The 25,386-nt window shown below is 30.8% G+C and overlaps 3 protein-coding genes across 5 annotated transcripts; all 3 read right to left on the minus strand.

The window, feature by feature from the left end:
- LOC109328975 (glucan endo-1,3-beta-glucosidase 5-like) lies at positions 2,982–5,359 on the minus strand. The gene is made up of 2 exons (XM_019562627.1): positions 4,841–5,359; positions 2,982–4,231 (listed from the first exon to the last, which is right to left on the minus strand). Exons 1-2 carry the CDS (start codon positions 5,185–5,187, stop codon positions 3,091–3,093), a joined length of 1,488 nt encoding a protein of 495 aa, XP_019418172.1. The 5' UTR covers positions 5,188–5,359; the 3' UTR covers positions 2,982–3,090.
- On the minus strand, positions 7,400–8,181 carry LOC109329478 (probable E3 ubiquitin-protein ligase RHA4A). The gene has a single exon (XM_019563158.1). It carries the CDS (start codon positions 8,044–8,046, stop codon positions 7,504–7,506), a length of 543 nt encoding a protein of 180 aa, XP_019418703.1. The 5' UTR covers positions 8,047–8,181; the 3' UTR covers positions 7,400–7,503.
- LOC109330252 (vacuolar protein sorting-associated protein 27) lies at positions 9,452–14,510 on the minus strand. Of its 3 annotated transcripts, none has more exons than XM_019564373.1 (10): positions 14,245–14,510; positions 13,205–13,261; positions 13,057–13,121; positions 11,224–11,437; positions 11,036–11,133; positions 10,534–10,609; positions 10,368–10,427; positions 10,237–10,287; positions 10,035–10,113; positions 9,452–9,896 (listed from the first exon to the last, which is right to left on the minus strand). In XM_019564373.1, exons 1-10 carry the CDS (start codon positions 14,326–14,328, stop codon positions 9,805–9,807), a joined length of 876 nt encoding a protein of 291 aa, XP_019419918.1. In that variant the 5' UTR covers positions 14,329–14,510; the 3' UTR covers positions 9,452–9,804. The 3 variants fall into 3 exon arrangements, with proteins under 3 accessions (XP_019419918.1, XP_019419915.1, XP_019419916.1); XM_019564370.1 differs by having other exon boundaries at positions 11,036–11,139; XM_019564371.1 differs by having other exon boundaries at positions 11,036–11,136; positions 14,245–14,507.

Below are 25,386 nucleotides of genomic sequence, written 5' to 3' on the forward strand. Positions count from 1 at the left end.
TTTACATAAATATTGTGATAATTTTTTATTATGCATAATTAAAGATTTGAGAAAAAATTATGTTTGTCATTTTGTCTTTTTCCAACCCAGACATGTTCATATCTTGACCCGTCTTATTTTGGACACGTCCCTCATGCGTCTCATCCTAATTAGGGACGGGTTCGAGTTTAAAAATTGACCCGATCAATATTTAGGGGCAAGTGATGGACAAACTTAATCCGTCCCATGTTCACCCCTACTTAAAATACACATTTATACTATGCTTATATTTATACTGCTTAATAAAGGAAAATACAAAATAATTATTCATGATGTAATTTATGTTTACCTATTTTACGGTTCATAATTTATAGTTTCATATTTCTATAAATATATTACTTAATAAAAGAAAAACACAAAATAATTGCTCATGATATAATTTGTGTTTACCGATTTTACTCTTCATAATATATAATTTCATATTTCTATAAATTATCACCATGTCAATGTAAATTAATGTTTTTTTATAAAATGTCTCGAAGTGAAAATGTCATAAAAGAAACAATGGTTAACTTCTGTAGTTTTTTAAGTGAATATGACAAATGTCATAAAAGAAATAATGGTGTTTTTCTTTTTGCTTTTATGAATATAAGGTACATATGAGGGTTGAAAGAGTATAACATTATACACTAAAATACTACCTACACTTTTTCCTCTCCTTTTTTATTATATATCATATTCGTCTAATCTTTAGGTATTTTTCTTTTCTATCTCACTTATTATATTTGACATTTATAATATATAGATTACACATTAAAAATAATTGGAAAGCGGATTGATAGATAGTCCTAGTATCTATTACAATGCTAGTTTATAATAAAAAGATTTCTTAGGGTAAAAACTAGTTAAATCATATGAAATCTCTTTTAAAAATGATTAGTTTGGCTTGAACAATTTTAATATTAATTATTTTTTAACTTCACAATTAAAATTTATGAACTGTTCCAATAGACCAATCAACTTGAATACTGGCTTTTCATATTTATACAAGACCTTTAGTTCTTAATAAGTTGTGTTTCAAATTTATTTCGAGATATTCGATTTTTCATCAATCTTAACAATGATTTTAAAAATGCTGAAAATATAAATTTGTATCGAAAAAATATTATTCTGCTTATAAAGTAGGTGAAAAAATATTTTTTTTAATACCAATTTTTCATTTTTAGGTTTCTTATATTTAACCAAATAAGAAAACTAAAAGTGGAGTCTGAATAGGAAATTTTCTTATCCTAACTATGGAACAGACTCTTGAATTAAAATAAATCAAACTTCAAACACATATTCTTATTTATACACTTTACCTATAATTTTATTTAAAAGGATGTATTTTTTTTGTAACGATTTACGTTTAAGTATTTAATTTTTATACTTTTATGGATGAGAAAACATGGTTATTAGATGATTTCTTAGTATTCTATTATGTTTATAAAACCTATGTTAACTTTTAAATTAGTACTCCACTTTCATTTACTTTTATATGTTTTCTTATATTAATTTTATATGTTCTATATTATTTTTTTAAAGAAATTAGTATTCTATGTCATATGGTATCTATACCATATAATATCATATATGCTTTATCTTCATAGGCCTAAGTAGTAATAATAATATCATCAGAAAAGTGCATAGAGAATGAGTTTTATACATTATATTTTTAAGAAAATAATAATATAAATAGAGAAAAAGATGTATACACCGACAGTGTAAGAGTTTTTTACACTGTCATTCTATTATATACCATTTATTTTCAATTATATTTAATTTTTTACAAAAAAATAATTCAAATAAAGGGTGAATAATACACTGATTGTGCATAATTCTTTATACTAACAATGCATCAATATTATACTCGTATAAATATTACTATAATAGTATTTTGTTGATTGTTTGCTTGTCCCTTTTGTCCGGCCAAATGATTTGTGAATTTGTGCCATTAAAAATGTAAAGTGGAAGGCTATTGAATGAATATGATGATGGCGGTGGGCTCAAGGATGCACCAAATTTGTAGGGTATGTCATGAAGGATGCACCAAATTTGTAGGGTATGTCATGCGATGTTAAAATATTGTAGGTGTTAAATATAATATTTTTTAGGAGAGACATACATTTACTTCAAGAGTAAGTTTATTTTAAACTTACTCTTCATCTTAATTCTAGGGAAATCCAATAATTTAAATTAGTAAGTAAATCTAAATTATTAGATATTCATAAAATAATAAAATTAAAAAACTCACTCTATTTTTTTTTATGGGGAATTGACAAATACTAGTACATATTATACTCCACTTTGTGTAGCCCAAATCAGATATGTTTCCAAAAACATATCAATTAAAATTTTAAATACCTATTATTATTATTATTTTTAATTAATTTTTATTGAGTGATACAATTTTTTTGGTATTATTAAGGATACTCTTCACTTTATGATAAGAAACTAATCCATTTTGGGGTGTAATATTCCTTTAAATATCCAACAAATATTGCTTTCATGAATTAAATTATTGACCTTTTAATCATCTTAGAAATCCAATAAAATTTTATATTATTATACAAATACCTTATTATATATGATATGAGATAATAAATATAATATATTATCCTTTATCTTTTATAATATACAAAAGTATTTGGAATTGATTGTGGAAGGTAATACTATAGTTACCACCACTCGAAACTTTTTATTAACCCAACTTAATCTACAAAATATCACATATTTGATTCACCTTGAAGTAAAGCTTTTTTTTCTTGGTATATGCCTTAAGTTAGGTTTTTTTATTAACAATGTAAAATGTTCCGAATCAAAATTTTTATAAGCCTATAAGTCATTGCAATATTATTTATATTTCAATACTCTTCTAAAGAAATGAGATATATAATAGTGTACTAGTGGAATAAAAACAAATATAAATTTAAAAGCGAGTTACCATCAAAAGAATAAAATCAATTTATACATTCAATTCATTACATTGAGATAGAAAATCTACATTATAATTAACAAAAAAAGAAGCAAAGAATTTATGGTGATGTGAATTTGTGCACAACACAGATAAAACTAAATACATAGAGATAACATGATAGTGAAAATGAAGCTTAATACCAGCATGATCATTGAATGTATTTCCATTTTTTGTGCACCCATAGAAGTGGTGGTTCTAGTTTCATGCACCCCAAGATCAACCATGATTTCAAAATGACAAGTACTTTGAGGTGGTGAAGGATTTATACTAGTAATAACTGATAAACCATTGAATTGACATGCATCTTTTCTCTGATCCATGGTCTGATAATACATGTTAAATGCATATGAAGCATTGCCCTTTGTGTCTAATCCACTACAAGATGAGCCAGGTGAAAGACTAGTGCAATCAGCATATGTGCATGCTTTGCTCAAACTATCTGCCAAACCAGGATCCATGGCATTTGCTTGTGCTGACATAACACACCATTGCTTTGGTAAATACTTGACACCTTTTGCAGCAACCAATGGCTTTCCACCACCCAAATTCAAAGGGTATTTCATGGATCCATCAAAGTTGAACATACCCCAATGTCTCTCAAAAGGGCCTGGCTCAATGCTCTTAGCATCCTCATCTATAAAACCAAATACATAAATATCTGGTGGTGTTGATCTCTTAGGAGTTCCTTGTCTTTTGATTATTCTGTTGATTAGGCCTTGATTGAACCTCTGAGCATTCTTTATGTTTGCATTGGCTGTTCCATCTGTTGGCCAACCAACTTCACCAATTATGACAGGCATTGAGCCAAAACCATTTTTTTCAAGAGCTGAAATGAGTGTGTCAAAGTTGGCATCTAAGACATTGGTATAACTTACGGAACCATCAACTACTGGGGCATTAGAGCCATCAAAGAAAGCAAACTCTTTAGGGAAGTTTGGATCAGCATCAAGGCTGAGAAAAGGGTAGATGTTAAAGGTAAGAGGAGCAGCACTTTGGTAAAGAAACTTGATTATGGAGATCATTTGATCTTGAATATCAGGCCTAAAGTTTCCTCCTGATGGAAGACCACTATCACTTTGGTACACATCTGCATTTAGAGGGGTAGTCACCTTCACTTGTCTGCCTAAGCCAGCTTTTATAAGGGCTGCTTGAATGTTTTGGATGGCTGGAAATGTAGCATTCACAAATCTACCATTGTATGTTTTTAGAAAAGCTTCATTACCCACAGCAACATGCCTGAGAATTTTACAAACACTTGTTAAAAATGTAATCCATTTGCAGTTTTTCAAACACACAAAGTTCTGGAATTATATCACAATGAGCATTTGAAGTTAAAGAAAGTGGAAAAGCTTTAAATTAAAGCATCTTAACCGACAAGGTGTTGGTCTAATAATGTAAGGTCTCACTAGATCTCAGATGAACTAAAATGTCAAATGTTCGATTCATAAAGTGACATTTGTTGAGAATAGTAGTCACACATCCCAAAAAAAATTAATTACTTATTCAAAAAGGGTGACGAAACCCTTGGTTATACCAAAAAAAGCCTATCGTTAGTAGGTTATGTGAATATTATTTAAGCTCAGGATAACACTTCGATCCCTTCTTTTTGGTGAAATCAAAATATCTCATTTTTAACTCTCTTATCCTACATTGTGTTTTATATATTTATGAGATATGTTAAACATATAACCAAATCCTTTTGTTTCACCCAGTGACTATCAAACACTGTCTTAAAGGTTTTATCCTTATCCATATACAGCATCCACCCTTAATAAATATATATGATATGAAAGGCTAATGCTATATATGTTTAAAAGTTATATAAATAATGAAACTTCTTGTTACCTTATATCGACCCCCATTTTGGATATATAATTGGAAACATTCTGGTTGACCCAAGCAATAGCAGCATTAACATTACTTGCAAGGGATTCTAACATGTCATTGGGTATACCAACCATGACCTGAATTCCAGAATTCCCAAGAGCCTTGAGTGCTCCAGGATCAGCTTCAAACAGCTTCACTTGTTTGAATCCATTGTCTTTCATCAGTTTCACAACTACTTGAGGTGGAAGAGGATGTGTTGAACGTAACCCCCAGTTGCATGCAAAACCAAAAGCACCCTTTACCAAACCTTGGCTTAGTATACAAAGTGTTAACAAAAAACATGTATTAAAACGTTGGAATCCCATTTTTTTGTCTTATTTTTTTGAGTTCTATATGACCCAACACACCCATTTATGTATATGAAGTTGATTATTCTCATGTACTTAAATTCATGTACCTCTATTGAGTAGAAAGTTACGTAAAGAATTGCATGAAGACTCAACAAATTAAAGCACTGGATTCTAAAACCCTTTGGACGAAACCAACGCATAAAGGTTTTTTTAACTGCGCACGTGGTTGGAGGAGAACAATGCAGCAAAGAAAGGTAGAATCAAACTAAAAGGCAACTCAAAATATTCATATGTAACATTTAAGGGTAGGTCTTTGCATACGAATGGCAAATTGTGCGGAATCTAGGCTGAGTTTTTGTTTACTCAACCCGAACCCAAATTCAGAACCCAAATCCAAGTATAATGCAGTTAAAAGTAATATTATCATCCCCGATTTTATCGAGTTTTGGGTAACTCAAACCCAACAAGAACCTATCTGAAACTTGTATTATACATACTAATAAGCTTATAATAGGGTTTCTTCACATTTGCAATTTTGTAATTTCACTTATGTCAATCAGATTCAAGGGTATGATTTTAGCTTTGCCAAACTCAGAAATTGAATTCGGGTAAAACCTAAATCTAGTCACAATAAACTTTCTCTGTTAAATTCAGATTGAGTTGTAAGCGCTATCCACCCATTTGATTTTCTTGGGTGTTCAAATAAGGAAATTGCATTAAAAAACTCAGAGCAGAATACATTTTCTCAATTCAATTTCTGTTAAGTCGTCCTATAACTATAGATCACCGAATTTCAAATGAGAATTTGTAGCTTAATTGGAAATATTTTACTTTTATAAAATAAAATTAAAATAAAGTGTTATTTTTATTTGTTGGTAAAAAGTGATTGAACTATAACATGGAGACATGAACTCAAGTGGCAGAAGATCCGGTTCCAAAAATATATAGACTGCTTTGTTTTAAAAATAATTGTGTTAACAAGTGTTTTAACTTTTAAGAGAAGAGGATCTAAACTCATTTTAAGAACATTATTTGAGGGAATACAAGATGAAAAATTATCTCTGGAAAACTAAATTTAACATATTATAATATGTGAAAATTCCATTTTCTAACAAAATTTATTTTTCACCTCCTTAAATAATATCTTTAACTTGTTAACATCCCTTTAAAAAACATATTCAATGACCCCTTTTCAAAAATTGAGCAAAAGGGTTAAAAAGTTCATTTTTTTCATCAGCTAAATTAGTATTTCCCATTAATTATTGCACGACATCAAATTAATGATCCCAACTATATGCAACTCATTAATTTTAATTAAATTCATACAGATTAAGACATGATCACTAAGTTGGATGTAATTGAGAATACTGGTGTGGGACCAAGCCAAATCAGGGATTCAAACCCTGGATAATTATACATATGATACCTAATCAAATGGCAAAAAAATTATTTAAACTTCTTAGTTGTTGGAGGATGATGCCAATGTATCAATAACAAAATAGCAACCTCTTGATATTTTTGTATGATTCATTAATTGAAGTATGACGCCACATTTGGCATCATTTGATATCAATCCTAGTGGTTGTAATAGTGGTTCATTGACCTGGTGGAGTTGCCATCTGAAATTTCTACTTTTCTTTTATATACCACTAACTCTGATGCTATATCTTGCTCATTACTTTAAGAAATGAATATTTTGCTATGTTCCACAAAATGGAAAAAGTTGTTACCTTTGTCTATTCATATAGTAAAAAGATTAATTCTTATAAATTCTATATTTCCATTTTCAGCTAACAAAAGTAGGATAATCACTCCATCATAAATCAAATCATTATTTAATTCAACACATAGTTACACCAGGGGCTAAACTAAAATAGTATAAGACACTGTTAATGAAAAAAGAAAATAGCTGAAGTCCTTATTCTTTTCACAATAAAGAGATAGTCTCATTGTCGTGATATCAATTAGCCTATTTTTCTCAAATATAATTGATTGCAATTCACAAGAACTATTACAAAATTTTAACAGATAGGCATTAATTCAAAATGCAATAGAGATTTGAGCAAAATATATATATGTTAGAAGTGAAAAATATCTCCAAGCTAATTCATGTCTTGATATCTACTTACTTAAGAAAAGACATGTCTAAATTCTATCTCGAATCTTATATCCGTTCAATAATAATGAAACAAAACTAACAATAACAAAACTTCTATGTTCCTTACTCAATTATTTCTTGCAGCACCCAACAAGGAGTGAAAACTGAACATATAATGAATGGCCTAAGCTATTATATTCATCTGTGCACAAATTAATACAAAAAAAAGCTAATTAACAAGGGAGAAGATCATCCCCAAAGAGATATAGAAGTCTCTCCACAGCCCAACTAGGCTGAATAGGAGGCACACAAGTAGAAGACTCAGATGATGAAAAACAACAAGGAGTTAACAAAGGTGCCCTACAAAGTGGACAAGTAGGGTTATGATTATCATGGTCATGTTCCAACCATGTATCTATGCATTCTTTGTGGAACACATGGTAACAATTCATAAGCTCTCTAACCTCATCTTCCATGTTAAGTTGGTTCAAACAAACAGCACATGTTGTGTCTAGTGTTTCTTCTGAGAGCTTCTTCACTATCTCACCGAAGGTTGTCAATAAGAGAGTGTTGTCTCTTATCACATGTGAAGACACACATGAAGATTCTGTTTCAGTTGTGGTGTGAGGAGAGTCACTGTTTCTATCTCTCATTAGTTTAAAAACCAAACACAAGATCCATCTTAGAAGTGCAATGATTAGAGCTGCTTCATATATGGCCTGACCTATTGTCAAACCAGAGATTATAGTGATTGTGTCTTCAGAATATGAACCCATTTGAAAGGCGTCAATGATGGAGTGAGTGAGAAAGAAGAATGAAGAGAGGAGAAAGAGAAAAGGGGGAAGTTTAGATGAGCTCAATGGCTTCAATATAAAGCCAATGTTGAGGAGGTGATGGTGGACAACTTTTTTTCTTTTTCTTTTACTTTCACTCTTCTACATTCTTTCTTGCTTTGCTTTTCAATCTATCAAATATTATTTTATTGTCAAATTAAAAGTTTATTTCTATACTAATAGATCCAATAAGATTACATTTGATCTCTAAGTATTGTATTAGACTAAAAATTAAATATTCGATTCTTAAAAATGATACTTATTAGCGATACTATAATAAATCCAAGATAGAATAATTACATATTTTTGGCTATACTCAAAAATAATGTTTGTCTACCGTCCTTTGTGATTAGGAATGAAGGGTTCACCGACTAGTTATTGAGACTCTTCCGCGTGTAAGCATTAGTATATGTGAAGGGCCAATGTGAGGGTGGGGATACCCATGAATAAACAAATTTGATCAGAGGCCTAATTGAAATTGATACAGTTGGATCATCAGATTTCATAATGGATCTTCAGATTCTTTTATTGAGGTTTCCTTTTGTTTTTAGTTGAATTTCATTGTATTCAATCGATTTTTTTAATGGTACATAATTCTGCAATGCAATTTAACAAGCACCAAGTGGTGAGAAGAAAATATATTATATCCACTAATTTTAATGTAACAAAATCAACCCAAGGGCACTGTTGTGTGCACTCCAATGTAATTCAGCCCCATGTTTGACTACTTTAACTTAATACTATAAAAATCAACAAGGTGTTGATTTAGTGATATAAAACCTTATTTGATCTCCCAAATAATCAAAAGGTTAAGAATTCAATTTTTAGGAGCGACACTTGTCTAGAGAGACAGTCACACACTCAAAAAAGATTAGTTCCTTACCCAAAAGGTGATGGATTACCGTAGTGCCAAAAGCTTATTCGACAAAAACTCTTAGCCCCATAAACTATTGTGTGACATCAATTATGGACCTGATTATGATTGTGATACAGTGGTTAGAATAATGAGGTTTGTTAGGTGAAAGATAAAGTGATAATTCCAGTCATGCTACAATGTCCCATACTTTTTTCACAATATCTAAAAAAACGTCATTGATTCACAATGACCCCACTGCATGTGTTGATTCCTAACATCCTAGTCAGATCCAACATATGCACACTACACCATTTCCCTAAGTTGGTTTAACATGTACCATGAAGTCATGAACACAATAAAGAAGAATGGGTGGTGGGGTGAGGGTGATGGAAAACAGCACATAGATGAAGATCACTATGACTTATCCCTTGCAATAGAAAGGAAAAAAGATGGAAAAAGAGAGATAAAAGGCAAAGAAAAAAGATATGACCGTGCCATAAAACAAGATTTTCTCATGTCACCATTCCAAAGTCACTTTTAGTTTATATTTATCTTCCCCATAATATCATCATCAAAATGAGAAAAAGAGAAAAGATCAGAGAAGCATACTAAAAAATGCCCTTATGTCATACACCAAACAAGTTTACAACCTGGATACTGCCTAAGTTGCTTAGCTGCAAAGATGTATCTTATTAATGTCTGAATCCTCAGTTTTACTCCCGGTCTGTCGCATTATATAGAAGCTGAAAACTTCTGTTCTGCTAACAAGGAACTTTTAGAAATTGTAAATATTTCAAGCTTTCTTTGCAGCATCAGTTACAATACAAATACATGTAAGAGATTATTCAAATGCTTTGGTCCATTGCTCCACCTTCTTCCATCTTCTTTCGCATTTTGTACTGTAAGGTTGCTGGAGCACAATCTAAAGGTGTTTCATCTGAACAAGAAGAGTTTGTAAGGATTTGAATTCAACAATTTCACTGCTTATTTTTCTTTAGTTGTCTCTTTGCAAAAGAACAACAGGAATAATCATATTGTAAATGAATGTATACTACGAAGGAAAAGGATTAATTACCTTGTGCATTTTTGTATTCCAGGCTTGCCCCGGAGTCCATGAGAGTGAAAACTATATCAGTTTGATTGAAGACAGCAGCCTACAGAGAATATTAAACAAGTGATCATTTTAATATTAAGAAAAGCAGAATTGTATTCATGCATGCACAAGCATGAGTACAAACAACGAAACTGTGTAAGCACACTCAGATTGAGAGAGGTACCAAATGCAATAAAGAAAGTCCTTGCTTGTCTCGGTAATTTGCATCCACACCCTGAACAGTTTAGAATCCATGAATATTACTTTCAAAAAATTAACTACCAAGGCTAAGTGTGTCATTTGAAAGGTAAAAACCTGATTAAGAAGTTTCTTCACAGCAGCAACATCGCCATTTTTTATTGCTTCTCTTAAACCCTGAGAGCATCTCATTCAATTCAGTACACACCTTTCAAAGCGCAAGATCTTTTTGCACAATGAAATATAAGAAATTGTTTAAATCTAAACAATAAAAAACATTTACCTCTCCATTAGCTTCATAATCAGTCTGGGGTCTGTTTGAGGTACCACTAGTTACATTACCAAGGTTAAATGTAGAACTGAAATTTTTGGATCATAAACTATCAAATAATGATATCATAAAGCACTCAATAGCAAGATTAAGTAATGAATTAGCAATGACCAATTTATGAACTTAGACATCAGGAGAATCATAATTGCTTGACTAATGTACCATATCTCAAAGCAATTTCTGCATGCTAAAATAAACCAGAAATTCCTGATGAAGCTACAATGTCACTTCATTTCCCCTGTTCACAAGAAGGAACAGAAGACTAACATGATGAACCAACAAGGTGTATTTGGCTGGAGCATAATTCCAGAATCTTTAGACAGAAATCCCCTCAATTTTTTTGTGGGAAATGTTTGTTTTCTGAACTTATGGGTTTCAGGCTTTCAGCTAATGGGAATGGGACTAGCTCAAAACATACATTTTAACAACAAAAACATATATAACCAGTCGCTACCTGAACTTGCTAGTTGAACTGGAGCCTCTATTTTTTGGAACAGTATCTGTCTTCTTAGTTTTAGGATTTGATGGAGCTGTAACGACGGGTGTAGATTTCTTCTGCTGCAGAAGATTTTGAAAAAACATTGATGAGTTTTTCGGTTGCACCAAAAAATGGTACCTGACGTTGATAATAAAAATTATTACCTGCTGGGGGAGTGAATCAGATGAAGGGGCAATAACTTCACAAATGCAAAGAGGCATTCCACACTTACACTCTTTAACGCTTGATACAGTCTGATTATTCTCTGCATTTGGTTTGGTTTTTGAATCGACATTCGCATCAATGTCTAATTTAGAAATTGCATGTGTTACCCTGTTTACTCCATCGGAAGAAGCCTGTGGTACACCCTTTTCAGATCTGTACCAAGAAAAGATGTAAAATATAGATGATCACTAGATATAATTGATCATATGTAAAAAATAGCAATGTTACAACAAGAAAGGAAAAAGAAAAGTAAAATAAGGCTAAATAGACAAATAAGAAGAGAAACAGAGAGTGCTAGTTAAAAAATGTCTGTCAGCAACAACATCTTACAAGTTACCGGGAAATGAAAGGGCTTAACCTTATAAAAAAGGCAACAACACCCTTCTGTAGTTTACACCATTTAGGTCATCAAGAATAACAAAAATTAATATTATATTATTTATAAAAAAAACTAACACCAAGAAATAAGATATTGTTTATGTTACAACAGAAATAGGGATGTGCATTGGCAATCCTAAATGGTCAGTGGGTTAACAATCTGAAAGTTTCTCCAGCCACACACAAGAAACACAGATGCATACTAATTAAAATTGTATTGCCAATATAACCTTTTGGAAGATTACGTTTCTGGTCTACTTGGTGTGAATCACATTGTCTTTTTAAAGGGGTTTTGCTTCAATGAAGTGTTCTTAGTTCTCTCTTGATTGTTGTTTCTTCCCCCCCCCCCTCTTTTTCAAGGAGGTTAACTCTTCGTAATATTTTTCTCCCAGCCTTAATGAATGTCTTCATTTTATAAAATAAAAAATCCATGTAACTTTCTGATTGAACATTTTTCCACATAGCTCAAAATACAAATACACCACAAAAAAGAAACAAAATACTATTCGAGGAATGCTTGAGATGGAGAGTGTTTATAAGATAAAAAGATCCGCAATATTCACTCGGAATTACTAGTTATGAAGGTTTAACTTATCAACATGTTCATATGGCATTGACCAGTCTTATGAACCAAAGTGTGCTTGATTTCATGGATTTGATCCCTATTCCATCCCTTTTTCAGGCATGAAGGCTTCTCATTAGCCAAATTACAAAAAAGCTTACAAAGGTTGACCTTAAGGGCTTAACCTTATATTTAAACAGTCTCTAAGCTCTTTCTATGAGAAGAATGCATTGAACTTGCATCTGACTATATAAAACAAGGTATTCCATATACTATGATTTGAAATAGCTCACAAGTTACAAGTGCACCTCCTCATATTTTCCTTCTCTAAGTGGTAACTACATAATTTTTTTAAAGTAAAAATAGTAAGATAGTGAGAATCAATCTGGCTTTGAACATTAAATTTTCAGTTTTTTTATATTTCTTTCTGAAATACCATATAACGTCATAGTTTAACATGACCTGCACTACGAGGTCATTCTATAATGCGGAGATTTCGGCCTCATCTAAGTGAGAAGAACTTGGTCCAATTAATCAATTTCACATTGAGTACTATCCCATGCTCAAACATTGGATCAGGATGCAACCTAAATATGCAGTGACCCCTAGACATTGTACATGAGAAAGAATCTTCAGCACTTAGTTCTTACATTTTACTTAAATATATCGCAAGGTCCACCATGGAATAGACACATAAGAAAAAGAATTCTTAACTCATCTTAACATAATTAACTTGCTTTTAGTATGAACACATAAAAATATCCAGTTTTGTAGCCAAATGATGATCCAAAAAAATATAACATGCTGTGAAGTTAATGAGGAAGTAATTTACCGTGAATTGTTGAAACAATCAGCACATACTCGGACATTTGAGTAAATGCCAAATTGTGGTAAAGCCTACAAAGAAAGTTTGTCACTCTTGAAGTTCATCAAGGATAACACTTATCTAATTTTCTAAACCAGAAGTAAAAACATTGTACCATTTGATCTGATGAATGTTCATTGCACAATGTTCTCCCACAGCGCCGACAGTGATGCTGCGTACACATCATACAAAAGCAATCATTATCAACTGAATTGCATGTAAAAAATTATTAGTTATTACAATAAAAAATTTAAGTGACACTAGCAGAATGTAGCTACACACACAAACACTCAAAGAAGTGCCTCACTAACTTGAAGCTAAGCAGCTTTATAACATGCATAGATTTTTTATCTTTTTTATACAAAAAAGTTTATGATTTATGATAGATCATTAATACGTCGTTCAATCCATGTAGCCGATCCCACCTACTGGGATTAAGGCTTGGTTGTTGTTGTTGTTGTTGTTGTTGTTGTTGTTTATATAAAAAAAGTTCAGCAGAGTTGGGTATTGGGGCATTACAAGAGTCACAAGTCAGGGCAAGCCTCACAGCTCAGAGAGCGCTTACAAAGGATCCATCAACAAGTTCCTTACATCGGAAACGGATTTGAACTGACACCCTTGTGGAGTATGGACCGAATCGTTACCATATACCAACTAGACCAACCTTCGGTCGTGCACATGCCAAGATTGTAAAATTCACCAACACAGAACTATTATGAATGGGAAATTAAAGAAGTATTAAGAAGCAAGTAGTGTAAAATTCGAGCAATTTCAGAAATAATGGTTGTGCATGTTAAATAAGAAGTTTAATCAAAATTGTTTGCAATTAATGAAAAAGTGGTATTGTCAAATTTGTTTGCGTTTAACAAAATTGCACATCTAAATGTCCTAGTACTGCACACATCAATACTACATTCAAACACAATCCAGACATGACTGCATTCAATTGATGATGAAGTCAAATCATAGTATAACAGGATCACACGCAATATTAAAGATCCCCAAATAATTATATTGAAACCAAAGTTTGGAACTTTAGAAGGACTTATAAGAATGCAAAGAAAAATAAATAAATAAAACCCAAAATTGGAATCTATTTGCATAATAAGACAAAAAATATGATAAATCTGATGTGGGGGTTAGAATCTAACGTACCCTTCTTCTGAAAGTGTTGAAACTGCAATTACAGACAACACATCGCGGTGCTTCTTGGAAAGGAGGAGGTTCTGTTGTTGACATGATCGATCGATCGCCAAAAAATGAAAATTAGGGTTTCTTATGTATTCCTTCAAATTTTTAATCTTTTTCGTCTCAGATACTCAATCACTTCGTTTCTCCAATTGAGGAACTACCATTTTTTGTTGCAGAGCAGAGACAATGAATGATCTCTGATTAATTTTTATTAAAATTACAACCAGAAATTAAATTAAATTATCCTACAAAAAGAAAACAATGTTGGCACTTTAGGCCCAAAACAGAGAACATTTATTTATCTACTTATAGGAAGTAAATTTTTTCATATCTTAACTAATTTAAATCATTTAATTTTTTTTAGAATTAATTACTTAAACATGGTTTAAGTTTTTTAAATTTAAATAAGTGAATCTCTCCATAAAAAAATAATTCATAAATTAATAATAATAAATAGTATAATGATATATGCACAAATAATTTAAGAGTTTTTCATATTATTATTTATCATTCATATTTATTGAAAATAAATAATAGATAATATATTGAATGTGTATAATTTTATTGTGATGGGTTGAAAGCAATGTTATTAAAACCAGTTCGGACCAGCTGGTTCGACCGGAGAACCGGCCAACCAGTCACATAACCGGTACGAAACAAGTGTTATGCTGGCTAAACATCAAAACGGGTGTAAACCGGAGAAAATTCGGTAAACCATGTCAAAACCAGTGAATTGGCCGGAATTTGATTGAACGAACCGGAATTTGATTGAATCGGTCCGTTCATACATGTAATTTTAAAGAACCCCACATAGGCTAGTATAAGTGCTTCTTAGTGCTTCTTACCTCACCATTTTCATTCAGTTGTTTTTATCTGTTTTATATATTTTAATTTTTTATAATTGTTTGCAGGTATCTGGTTTGAATTGGAGAAGTTTATTTTTATCCTTTTGTTTTATAATTTGAAAAAACCAAGGCAGAATGATATTGTGCCCTGTATTTCAGCAGTTAAATGTGTGAAAGAACATTTGGTTTGGTGTATGAAAAATGATATTTGTTGTAGATCAATTAAATTTAGAAGATGATGATGCATAACTCACCCCGGTGGAGAATGTGAACCTAGTTGAAGACAACGTTAGTCAAGCTTTGGACTTAAATGGTGAAGAAATGGAACCTCAATATGAAACAATTTTGACTCCTTGGTATTAAAGTTTTAAATATATAATATGTTTTGTAGTCTGAGTTATGAACTTGCGTCATATGTTTCGAGTTTGTTAAGTAAGACAAGTACTTGTGGATTACTATTTGTATTTGTAATTTAGACTTTGGATTTATTAAAGTTGTTTATTTATGAGAATTCTTACTTTGACTATAAATATGGATTATAAATTTGAATATCTACATATTAAATAATTTATGTTACATGTTTATACATATATATATAAGCATGTATGTCCGGTTTAACCGATTTAATCTCATGCGGTTTAATTACTGAACCATTGGTTGAACCACTAAACCACTAAACCAGTATCATCACCGGTTTGATGACCGGTCCGGTTTTAATAACATTGGTTGAAAACAAATTATTGTAATCAGAAAATTAATAATTAATGATAGTCTATTTTATTTATCAACCATATTTTAAAGATTTTTTGTGTGTTTTAATATAGTATTATTTACTTTCAACGTGTAACTAATTTTCCTTCTTCCCAATTTTCTTATATTAATGTGTTGTTCAATATCTAAAATAAGCTCATTTTTTATTACACTTGTATTGTTTTGCAGTACCCATGAAGCAAGCATCTTCTATCCTCTTTGATCATATTGTTGATACAAAAATGAAGATTAAAGGATAAAAAAGAAATTTAATTTCTAAGTTGATTCTATAGAGTCTCTTTAGCCATAGCTTCTTTATCCACCCTCATTACATTCATGTGAACGAAAAGGAAAACAAGGTCTCATCAGACAAAGAATCCTAGTTGATCTATACAAGTTTATTGGACTAACAGTGCAAATAAATAACAAATCAAAGATGCACAAAAAATACATCAACTAAGAGTAAGGTATGGTACTTTCAAATCATCAGCTTATTTAAATTTAGCAAGTAAATAACTAACTTATATTTAGAGAGTATAAGTTAGGTACAATTTTACTTTTTAACATGAGGAAGAATTTTCACTATGCAGGAGGTTGATACAGAAACAAATGTAACATGCAAACATGCAACATGTAGTATGTTACCCTTTTACATATAAGTATATAATATATAATATGTGTCTGTGAGAGTAATTTATGCTCTATCAAGTGACTGTTTATTGAAAGACAATTACTTGTATGTTATTTGCTTGGAGTTTCTGGTGTCTCAAAAAGTATGTCACTTCATATATTACTTGTTGTAATTTGGTCAAAAAAACATTTAATTATTAAAATTTTAATTTAAATATATTTTCTCAACCAATAATAGACACATTGACTAACACATTTTTGTAAACAACATATGTGTTTGGGTTATTTGTGTAATTGTGAACACCCATGTTTGTCCGGCTCAGAAAAAATCCAAACACTTTTTAAATAAAAATAATAAATTAACTTCACTTTTATTTATTTCAGAATTTTTAATAAATAAAAATAATAAAAATATTTTTGTGAACATTTATAGTTATTTTCGAAATTATTTAAATATAACAAAACAAAATAAAATTAAGTCCCTAAATCTAAATGATTAGGTTAACTAAAAAATCAAAATAATAATAAACAAATGAAGTTCCTAAATCTAAATGATTAGGTTAACTAAAAATTCAAAATAATAATAAACAAATGAAGTTCTTAAGTCTAAGTGATTTGGTTAACCGAAAATTCAAAAAATAATAGTAGATAAATTAATTTTCTTAGAGTTCCTGAACCAAATGTTCAAAACTAAAATAAATTGAGAAAACGATTTTAGTAAATAAAAATTTTGAATTACGAATGGGCCACCACGAGCCCATACTCTTTTTCTAAAAAAGAGAGAGAAAAAATGTTTTTATTTATTTATTTTAATTTTTCGAAAATTTTAATGTATGACAAATAATTAAATTTATTTTTGTCCATATTTTATAAATTTTTTGGAACAATTTAAATAATTAAATAATCAAAGCTAACAACTTAATTTAAATTTGAAAAAAGAATAACAGAAAATTATTAAAATAATAAGAAAAGATAGAGTCAAACTAGTCTATTAAGATTCCTAAAATTAAGTGATTAAATTTATTTGAATATGAAATTTTGTTAACTGAAGTTTTGAGATTCTGTGTTTGAAAGTTCACTATAGATAGAGGTCATGGTGAACATAAAAACTATACTGGAAACACTATAAAAAAGCTCGACCAAAAAAAGTTGCTGTGAGAAAGAGAAAAAACATTTTTGTATTCTAGAATGATCCAGTGCAGGCGGGGACACGGTGTTCCCGTGCACTCGCCCTAGTTTTGAGTCTCGCTAGTTGGATTTGCTTACTTTCGCGTTGACTACTGTCCAACCAATCAAGGGACGAAACACATCCTAACTATGGTGCAACCGGTTGCACCGACTCATTTGTCCCAGAGAACGCGTGATCGTCTGCGTGCACGCCCAAGCTCCACTGTCGTGCAACCCCAAAGTCATCCACTCACTTGCCGCCACGTGTCCAGACGCGTCACACCAACATCTCCTGATTCACTCACCTGCCGCCACGTGTCCAAGAGATTACCAAGTGTCACGCGCTAGTCTCACCCTCACACTGCAAATTCTCATTCATTTATAAGTAGGTAGGCTTTTTTATCTAATTTATTCTCTTCTTCACTAGTTTCATATCATAATAACATTATCCAATACATATATTGTTTTTATCAATACTATGATTTTACTAAACATAAACTACAAAAAACAGTGGCTCATATTTAAATAATTTTCTGAGATAAATAATAAATGGTTAAATAGTAGAGAAATTATTTTTTATGCATTTCTTAATTAACCGAATTTTATTATGATTACTTTGACGGTTTATAAAAATTCTTTTTTTATAATTAATTAAATTTATTATTTTTAAATTTCACGAAAAAATAAAAAATAATTATTGATAAAAGTTATTTGAATTAATAAAAGGCATCTAAACATGGTAAAGTTAGTAAAACAAAAAATCATTTTCACATATGTAAAAATTAAGCAAACCTTTTTTTGATAATTAATAAAAATCATTATCTATAAATAATTTGGAGAGACTAATAATTTTTTTTAACATTTTTATAGAACATAACAAACAAGCTCCTTTCAAAAGGAATAAAATGATTTTGAAATTTAATCAAAGATTGAGAGAAGATCGTCGTGAAGGTCTCTTTCTTCTCAAATCATCTTCGAACGGTCGCGCTATGCCGCTCCTTTTCAATCGATTAAATCTCAAAATAAATTAAATTATATTTTCTTGATTAAACAAACAACAAAAATTAACCAAATAAAAATATTTTTTTTCAATAATAAACAAAACTTGCAAAATATATATTTTTGACAAAAAAACATATTTTCTCTAATATACATAACCAATAAACCGTTTTCTACTTAAAGAACTACGTAATTCTAGATTCCCTTTACAAGGATACATAGGACCACAATGAATCTTGTCAAGCACAATAATAAAAAATACTAATTTTTTCTTCTTAATAATTGATTAATTAATCTAACAATTTAATAAAAATAATAATAATAACGTCATATATTTTAATGAAGGGTACCACTTAAGGTGGGCGGGTAGAGTGTTAATATCTTCCATACCTTGTAACCGACTCCTGAACCTGGATATCAAAGATCCAAAAGTCCAAGGTAATTGGGCTTAAAAGATTTTTCTACATTTTTAACTATAAAATGTAGTGACGACTCTAAATAAGTCGTGCAACAAAAAATCGGGGCGCAACAACTGCCGACTTTGTTGGAGATTTTTTTGAGAGAGTTCGGCCCTTAATCAATAAAATGTGTGACTCTTTATTTACCATTATTATTATTTTTTATTTGGTTGATTAATTAATTTCCAATAATATTGCATGCTTAATTATTAATTATATGTATAAATATGAATTATATGCTTAATTTTAATTGTATGTATAAATATGAAAATTGCTTGCTTAATTATTAATATGAATTATATGCTCAATTTTAATTGTATGTATAAATATGAAATTACATGCTTAATTATTAATTGTATGTATAAATATGAGAATTACATACTTAATTATTAATTATATGTTATAAATATGAAAATTGCATGTTTAATTAATAGTTGTATGAATTATATACTTAATTATTAGTTGTATGTATAAATATATATTATACGCTTAGTTATTAATTGTATGAATTGTATGCTTAATTAGTAATTATATGTTGTATGTATAAATATTAAGTGCATGTTTTATATATTATTTTTGTTATTGGGTGATATACCATGTACACATTTTAGGCACACATATGTCATACACTCGAGTATTAGTGATACCTTTTTGGATAGAATGGACACTAGCCTCGCTGGTCATGGTCTTTGCCGCTTCTAAGTGTTGGTGATGTGGATCACCCATATTGTTACCTCTTATTATGAGTTAGCTGCTCGAGCTGTTCTCCTATTTCTAACATCATAATATTTGAGTTTCTCTATTTGAGAGATACAATATAAGCACCTTTATAGGGAGTCTAAAACTTGTCAAGGGCGTCCATTGTATGTTAGAACCTTGTCCTAAGACGTTATAGTTGTTGTGAATTTTGTGATGTGTAATGTTTGTATTGTAACACATTGTTTGGAATTTTGTCATGTAAAATAAAAATCACGCAAAATATCGCACCCTTGAGGAGAATTCATATTCCCCTGACAAGGAGATTATCATAAAAATAAATATGACAATTTATTTTGGCCCTAAGCTAGTTTGAACGATAAAAATAAAAGAAATATAATTTAAAAAATATATATATACATGTTCAAATTATAATAATGGCTTAACCACACCCAAGATATGGTCCATTACCCTGAGGGGCATGTATTTTGTATTTTTAGACATTTTATTCATCATGCATTAATAAAAAAATATATCATTTAAAAAATTCATTCATGGATGTATAAACATAAAAATACATATTTAAACATTCACTCAATTATCTATTCATTTATGCATTCAAAAAATAAAAATCTTCATTGGTTGACTTATGCATTCAAAAATAAAAATCTTCATTGATTGACTTATGCATTCATTCACGCATTTAAAAATAATTTTTTATTGATTGACTTATACGTACATTCATACATACAGAGATATATGAAAATTGATCACCCACTACTTATGCATGCATTTATTCATTATAAATACATACACTAATAGTATATCATTCAAAAAAATCATTTCATCCATGCATACGCTAACTCAAAACAAAAAACTATCATTCATAATAATTCATTCATGCATACATTATTTTAATTTGCTATCCATATATGTATTTTAAAAAAATAAAAAAAATACATCATTCATATATTCTCTTATTTATTCACATATTCATCCATTCACTCATGCATAAAAAAATAATTTTATACATTCATTCATGTAAAATAATACATATAACTCAAACATTTATTTATTTATTTATTACTCATACACGCATTCAAAATGAAAAAGAAAATACATCATTTAAACATTCATTGACTTATGCCTTCATATATTCATTAAAAAGAGTATATTACTCATATATTCATTCATGCAATCAAAAATAATAATTCATTCATTCAAAAATAAATTTTTTTGATTAACTTATTCATTCATTCATCACATTAAAAAAACATCTTCATTAAGTGACTTATGTATTTATTCATTCATTCAATTATTCATGCATACATTATTCATACACTCTTCTACTTATTCATTTATTAATTCAAGCTTACATGCATTTAAAAAAAATACAATGATCATACATTCATCTAATTTTATTCATTCTTTCAATCATTCTAAAAAATTTCATTCATGTATTAAAAAAGAAAAGTAATCATTTATTGACTTAGACATTCATTCATACATAAAAAATTATTAAGCATTCATTCACTTATGTATACATGTAATTTAAAAAATAAACACATTACTCATACATACATTCACTTATGCATATATTCATAAAAAATAAAAATAAAAAATTCAAAATATTATATTTCACGCACTACCATATCATACATTTTAATTCCGTTGCATTCATTGTCACAAACCTTCTCATCTTATCATAAAAATAAAAATATATTTCATACATCTTCACATGGTCTTCATGCATTCAAAGTCATATACATCATAAATTGTATTTTCTAAGAGTCTCATGCACTAAAGAGAAAATTACATGCATTCCATAGTTGCATCTCATGTGTTTTCATGTGAATTTGCATTCTCATATCATTCATACATCCAAAATAAATCCAATGCATCCTCATATGCACATCATGCATATCAATGTATTATGAGCTCAAAATTAGCGTACTTGCATTTCATGCACCATTTCAAGTTATAGGTTGCATTTCAATACATGTAAAAAATGTTCACTTCATGCATATCATGCATTAATAAGACATCATTTTTCTACATGAATTTCACGATCTCATTGCTAAGGGCACTCATCAATTGAAGAATAGTTTTAAGAACAATACTGTTAGGCTTGACTGAAAGCAATCAATATTGAAACTGAAGACATTTAAGAAGATAGAGAACTTCCAGTTTGTGGTTGAGTCCAAACTCGTTAGTGCATTATCTTCAACCCCAACAAAGTTGAAGACCAATTTGAAAAATTCTCTTAACTTGAGGACCATATTCAAGGTTAAACCATTCAAACATTCACTTAGAAAGATTTACTTTCAAATGCATATATTTTTAACAAGTATATACTGATGCGTTGATCATGCAAATTTCAACATCTCATACATCACCCTATCATCTCACACTATACTCTACCAATCATATTTCCCTGAAAAAGAGAAGATATAACCCAAATAAAATTAATCTATGCATTAATATGAGATATTTGATTAAAAAAAATGATTCAAAAATAAAATGGAGGATGATGCAAATGTAAGAACCAAAAAATGATTTACATCTTCAAGCAAATTTTTCTAATGGTACAAGGCATTTTTTGTAATTCCTAACATCATGGGGATATCCTTAGTCAACCCATTTGAGCCTAAACATAATGAAAGGAGATAATTTTTTGAATAACCCTCAATATTTCAATAGCCCGGGGAGGATAGTTTTTCAATAGTTTTCCTTGACATTCAATTATTAAAGAAAAATATTGTCTTACATCAATCATGTGATCGAAGGATAAGAAAATACAAAGAACGTTCCTTGCTAAAAAAACAAAAAAGAAAAGAAAAAAAAGTCCGCTGAGAATCCTCAATTATTATCTCAAGCAAAAGTTAGGGCAAAAGTGCAATATCAATAATCACAAAAGGATCCCTTCATGAAAAATTATTGCCTTAATCATAGTTCATCCTTATCAAAACCTGAAAAATTCTCTTAATAGTTGAATGTCATGTTTGAAAAATGTTGAAAATAGATAAAGAAGAAAGATAAATGGTGGGTATAGGAAACACAAGTTTTGCGCCTTATATCCTTTTTTTTTTTGAAAATCCTAGCCAAACCATGGTACAACCTTAAAAAGACCTTATCAATGACTTATTTGCCTAAGATGTGCATTATGACCAAAAAATACTGACTCCATAAATCTCGTAAAATTTTGATAAAATATTTCATCTTTAATGCATAAGTTAAAATTCATTATCACCATCATCATATCTACACAAATTAAATATCATCAACCACAATCAAATCTCAACCATTTATCCTTCATAACTTCACCATCACTCATAAGCAAAAGACAAATTTAATTCTATGATAGCCATCATCACATCTACCATTAGCCAAACCTAAATTGAATTCTATCATCACCATCACCACCATATCTACCCAAGCCAAACCCAAATTTAATTTTATCATCACTCATAGCCCAAACACTCACCAAAATTTACATGATCATTGTTTTAGAAAAAGTTATGCATGAAATAAAGAACACTAAAAGCAAAGGAAAACTAGAAGCCTCTCAAAATAGGGCAAGTTTTAAGATGATTCATGCTCTAAAGCCTTATATTGTAGTCCAAGTTCGTCAGATCATTTTGAATAGAAGAATGACTTAGATTAGCTCACATTGGGGAGTGGAAAGTTACAAGAAGCCCAAACTAGGGCCATTTTTAGAGTTGAACTCATTTTCTTACGAAAGTTTATAAAAATCCTAAAACTGGGGTAATAGTGAAGTAACTTTTCTTGACTCCAAATTGATTCAATCAAAATAAGCTAAAATGCCTCAAGTAAGAAGAAAGATCTTAACTTGTCATCTTCAAAGACACCTTCAACAACGACTCACACATATCTTCTACTTCCTATCAATTCAAGTCGCCACATCGGGGATATTCACACAAAAAAAGAGTGTTAGGTTGAAAACCCATATGGGCAACCTAAAAAAGGTGAGTGGTCCGAAGTTGAAAACCTACAAAGGCGACTTGAGATCGTAATAAAATGAGAGAATTCCCGTTAGATGCCTACATATGGTATTCTAGGCGAAAATTAGGGAAAATTAAATGAAAACCCCAAGTTGAAGACTTGCTATTGCATATCATCAATCACCCAAACTGTGGCAACTTTTTGGAGAATCTAAGTTGTAGCCTCCTGAGTGAAGACAAATGTTCATAACATGCCCAATGGGGCAATTTTTATTGTTACAAAAAACATCAACACTTTCGAGAAAAACTCTAAGCAAGCCTACACTACAACAAAATAACTAGGTTTAGTCATTGTCCTCAAGGCCATACCGGGGCAGGTTTATGGATCACCTTAACGGGAATACATCTTCAAGTAAACTGAGGCATATTTTGATGAAAGGAAACTATGGTACCAATCAACATCAGGCAATAAGGACCACTTCAGTCGAGTCTACATAGAATATTTGTGACGAGGTCTTACTCCTCATTCCATTCAAACAAAATATATAGTACTCATATCATACATGACATACATACAGTAAAGCATAACTATACCATCAATGCATAGTCACATTCATACACCAATCATTATTGCACAAAAAAAAATGACATAACCATTCATTGCATATAACCTAGCATTCAAATATGCATCTCTATATTATTCTTCTAATAAGCACAAACAAACAAAACAGTGCATTGCATATAACCAAACATTCAAACATGTATCCCTACAATATTCTTCCAATAAGTGTAAACAAATAATTACATTGCATATAACCAAACATTCAAACATGCATCTCTACATCATTCATCTCATAAACATAAACAACCAAACCAAAAATTACATATCATACATCTCAACGTACATTCATACATAATGTCTACATTAACAACCGGTGCGGAACATTACGTTCTGCAAGTGAATTTTCTAGCTTCACACCAAAACCTCCATTATGGCAACACGGGTGCTTCAACAAATCCCTCATTCTTTATGGCAGCATGGGTGCCTCAACAAATCCCTGATTCGTTATGGCAGCACGAGTGCCTCAGCAAATCCGTGAATCATTTTTGGCAGCATGAGTGCCTCAGCAAATCCCTGATTCTTTATGGCAGCACGAGTGCCTCAGTAAATTCCTGATTCTTTATGGCAGCATGAGTGCCTCAGCAAATTCCCGATTTGTTATGGCAGCATGGGTGCCTCATCAAATCCCTCAATCATTTTTGGCAGCATGGGTGCCTCAGTAAATTTGTGATTCTTTATGGCAGCACGGGTGCCTCGGTAAATCCCTGAATCATTTTGGCAGCACAGGTGCCTCAGCAAATTCCTCAATCATTTTGGCAGCACGGGTGCCTCATCAAATCCCTGAATCATTTTGGTAGCATGCGTGCCTCAGCAAATCCCTGAATCATTTCGGCAAGCGCGAGAACTACCTCACCAAATCCCTAGTCCATCACGACAAACACGGGAACTCCCTAAACAAATCCCTGGTCCATCACAGCAAGAGCGCGGACTGCATCAACAAATCCCCTGGTCCATCACGGCAAGCGCGGGAACTGCCT

This window comes from Lupinus angustifolius, chromosome LG16, assembly GCF_001865875.1.
Source record: "Lupinus angustifolius cultivar Tanjil chromosome LG16, LupAngTanjil_v1.0, whole genome shotgun sequence".
In the NCBI taxonomy this organism is placed as follows: Eukaryota; Viridiplantae; Streptophyta; class Magnoliopsida; order Fabales; family Fabaceae; genus Lupinus; species Lupinus angustifolius.

Coding starts and splice junctions, on each gene's coding strand:
- LOC109328975 (XM_019562627.1), bottom strand. CDS start 5,187: ATGGGATTCCAACGTTTTAATACATGTTTTTTGTTAACACTTTGTATA. Junction 4,232..4,840: donor AAAATGGGGGTCGATATAAG/GTAACAAGAAGT, acceptor TAAAATTCTCAG/GCATGTTGCTGTGGGTAATG.
- LOC109329478 (XM_019563158.1), bottom strand. CDS start 8,046: ATGGGTTCATATTCTGAAGACACAATCACTATAATCTCTGGTTTGACA.
- LOC109330252 (XM_019564370.1), bottom strand. CDS start 14,328: ATGTCAACAACAGAACCTCCTCCTTTCCAAGAAGCACCGCGATGTGTT. Junction 10,428..10,533: donor ATTATGAAGCTAATGGAGAG/GTAAATGTTTTT, acceptor AGATGCTCTCAG/GGTTTAAGAGAAGCAATAAA. Junction 10,288..10,367: donor TGAAGAAACTTCTTAATCAG/GTTTTTACCTTT, acceptor TAAACTGTTCAG/GGTGTGGATGCAAATTACCG.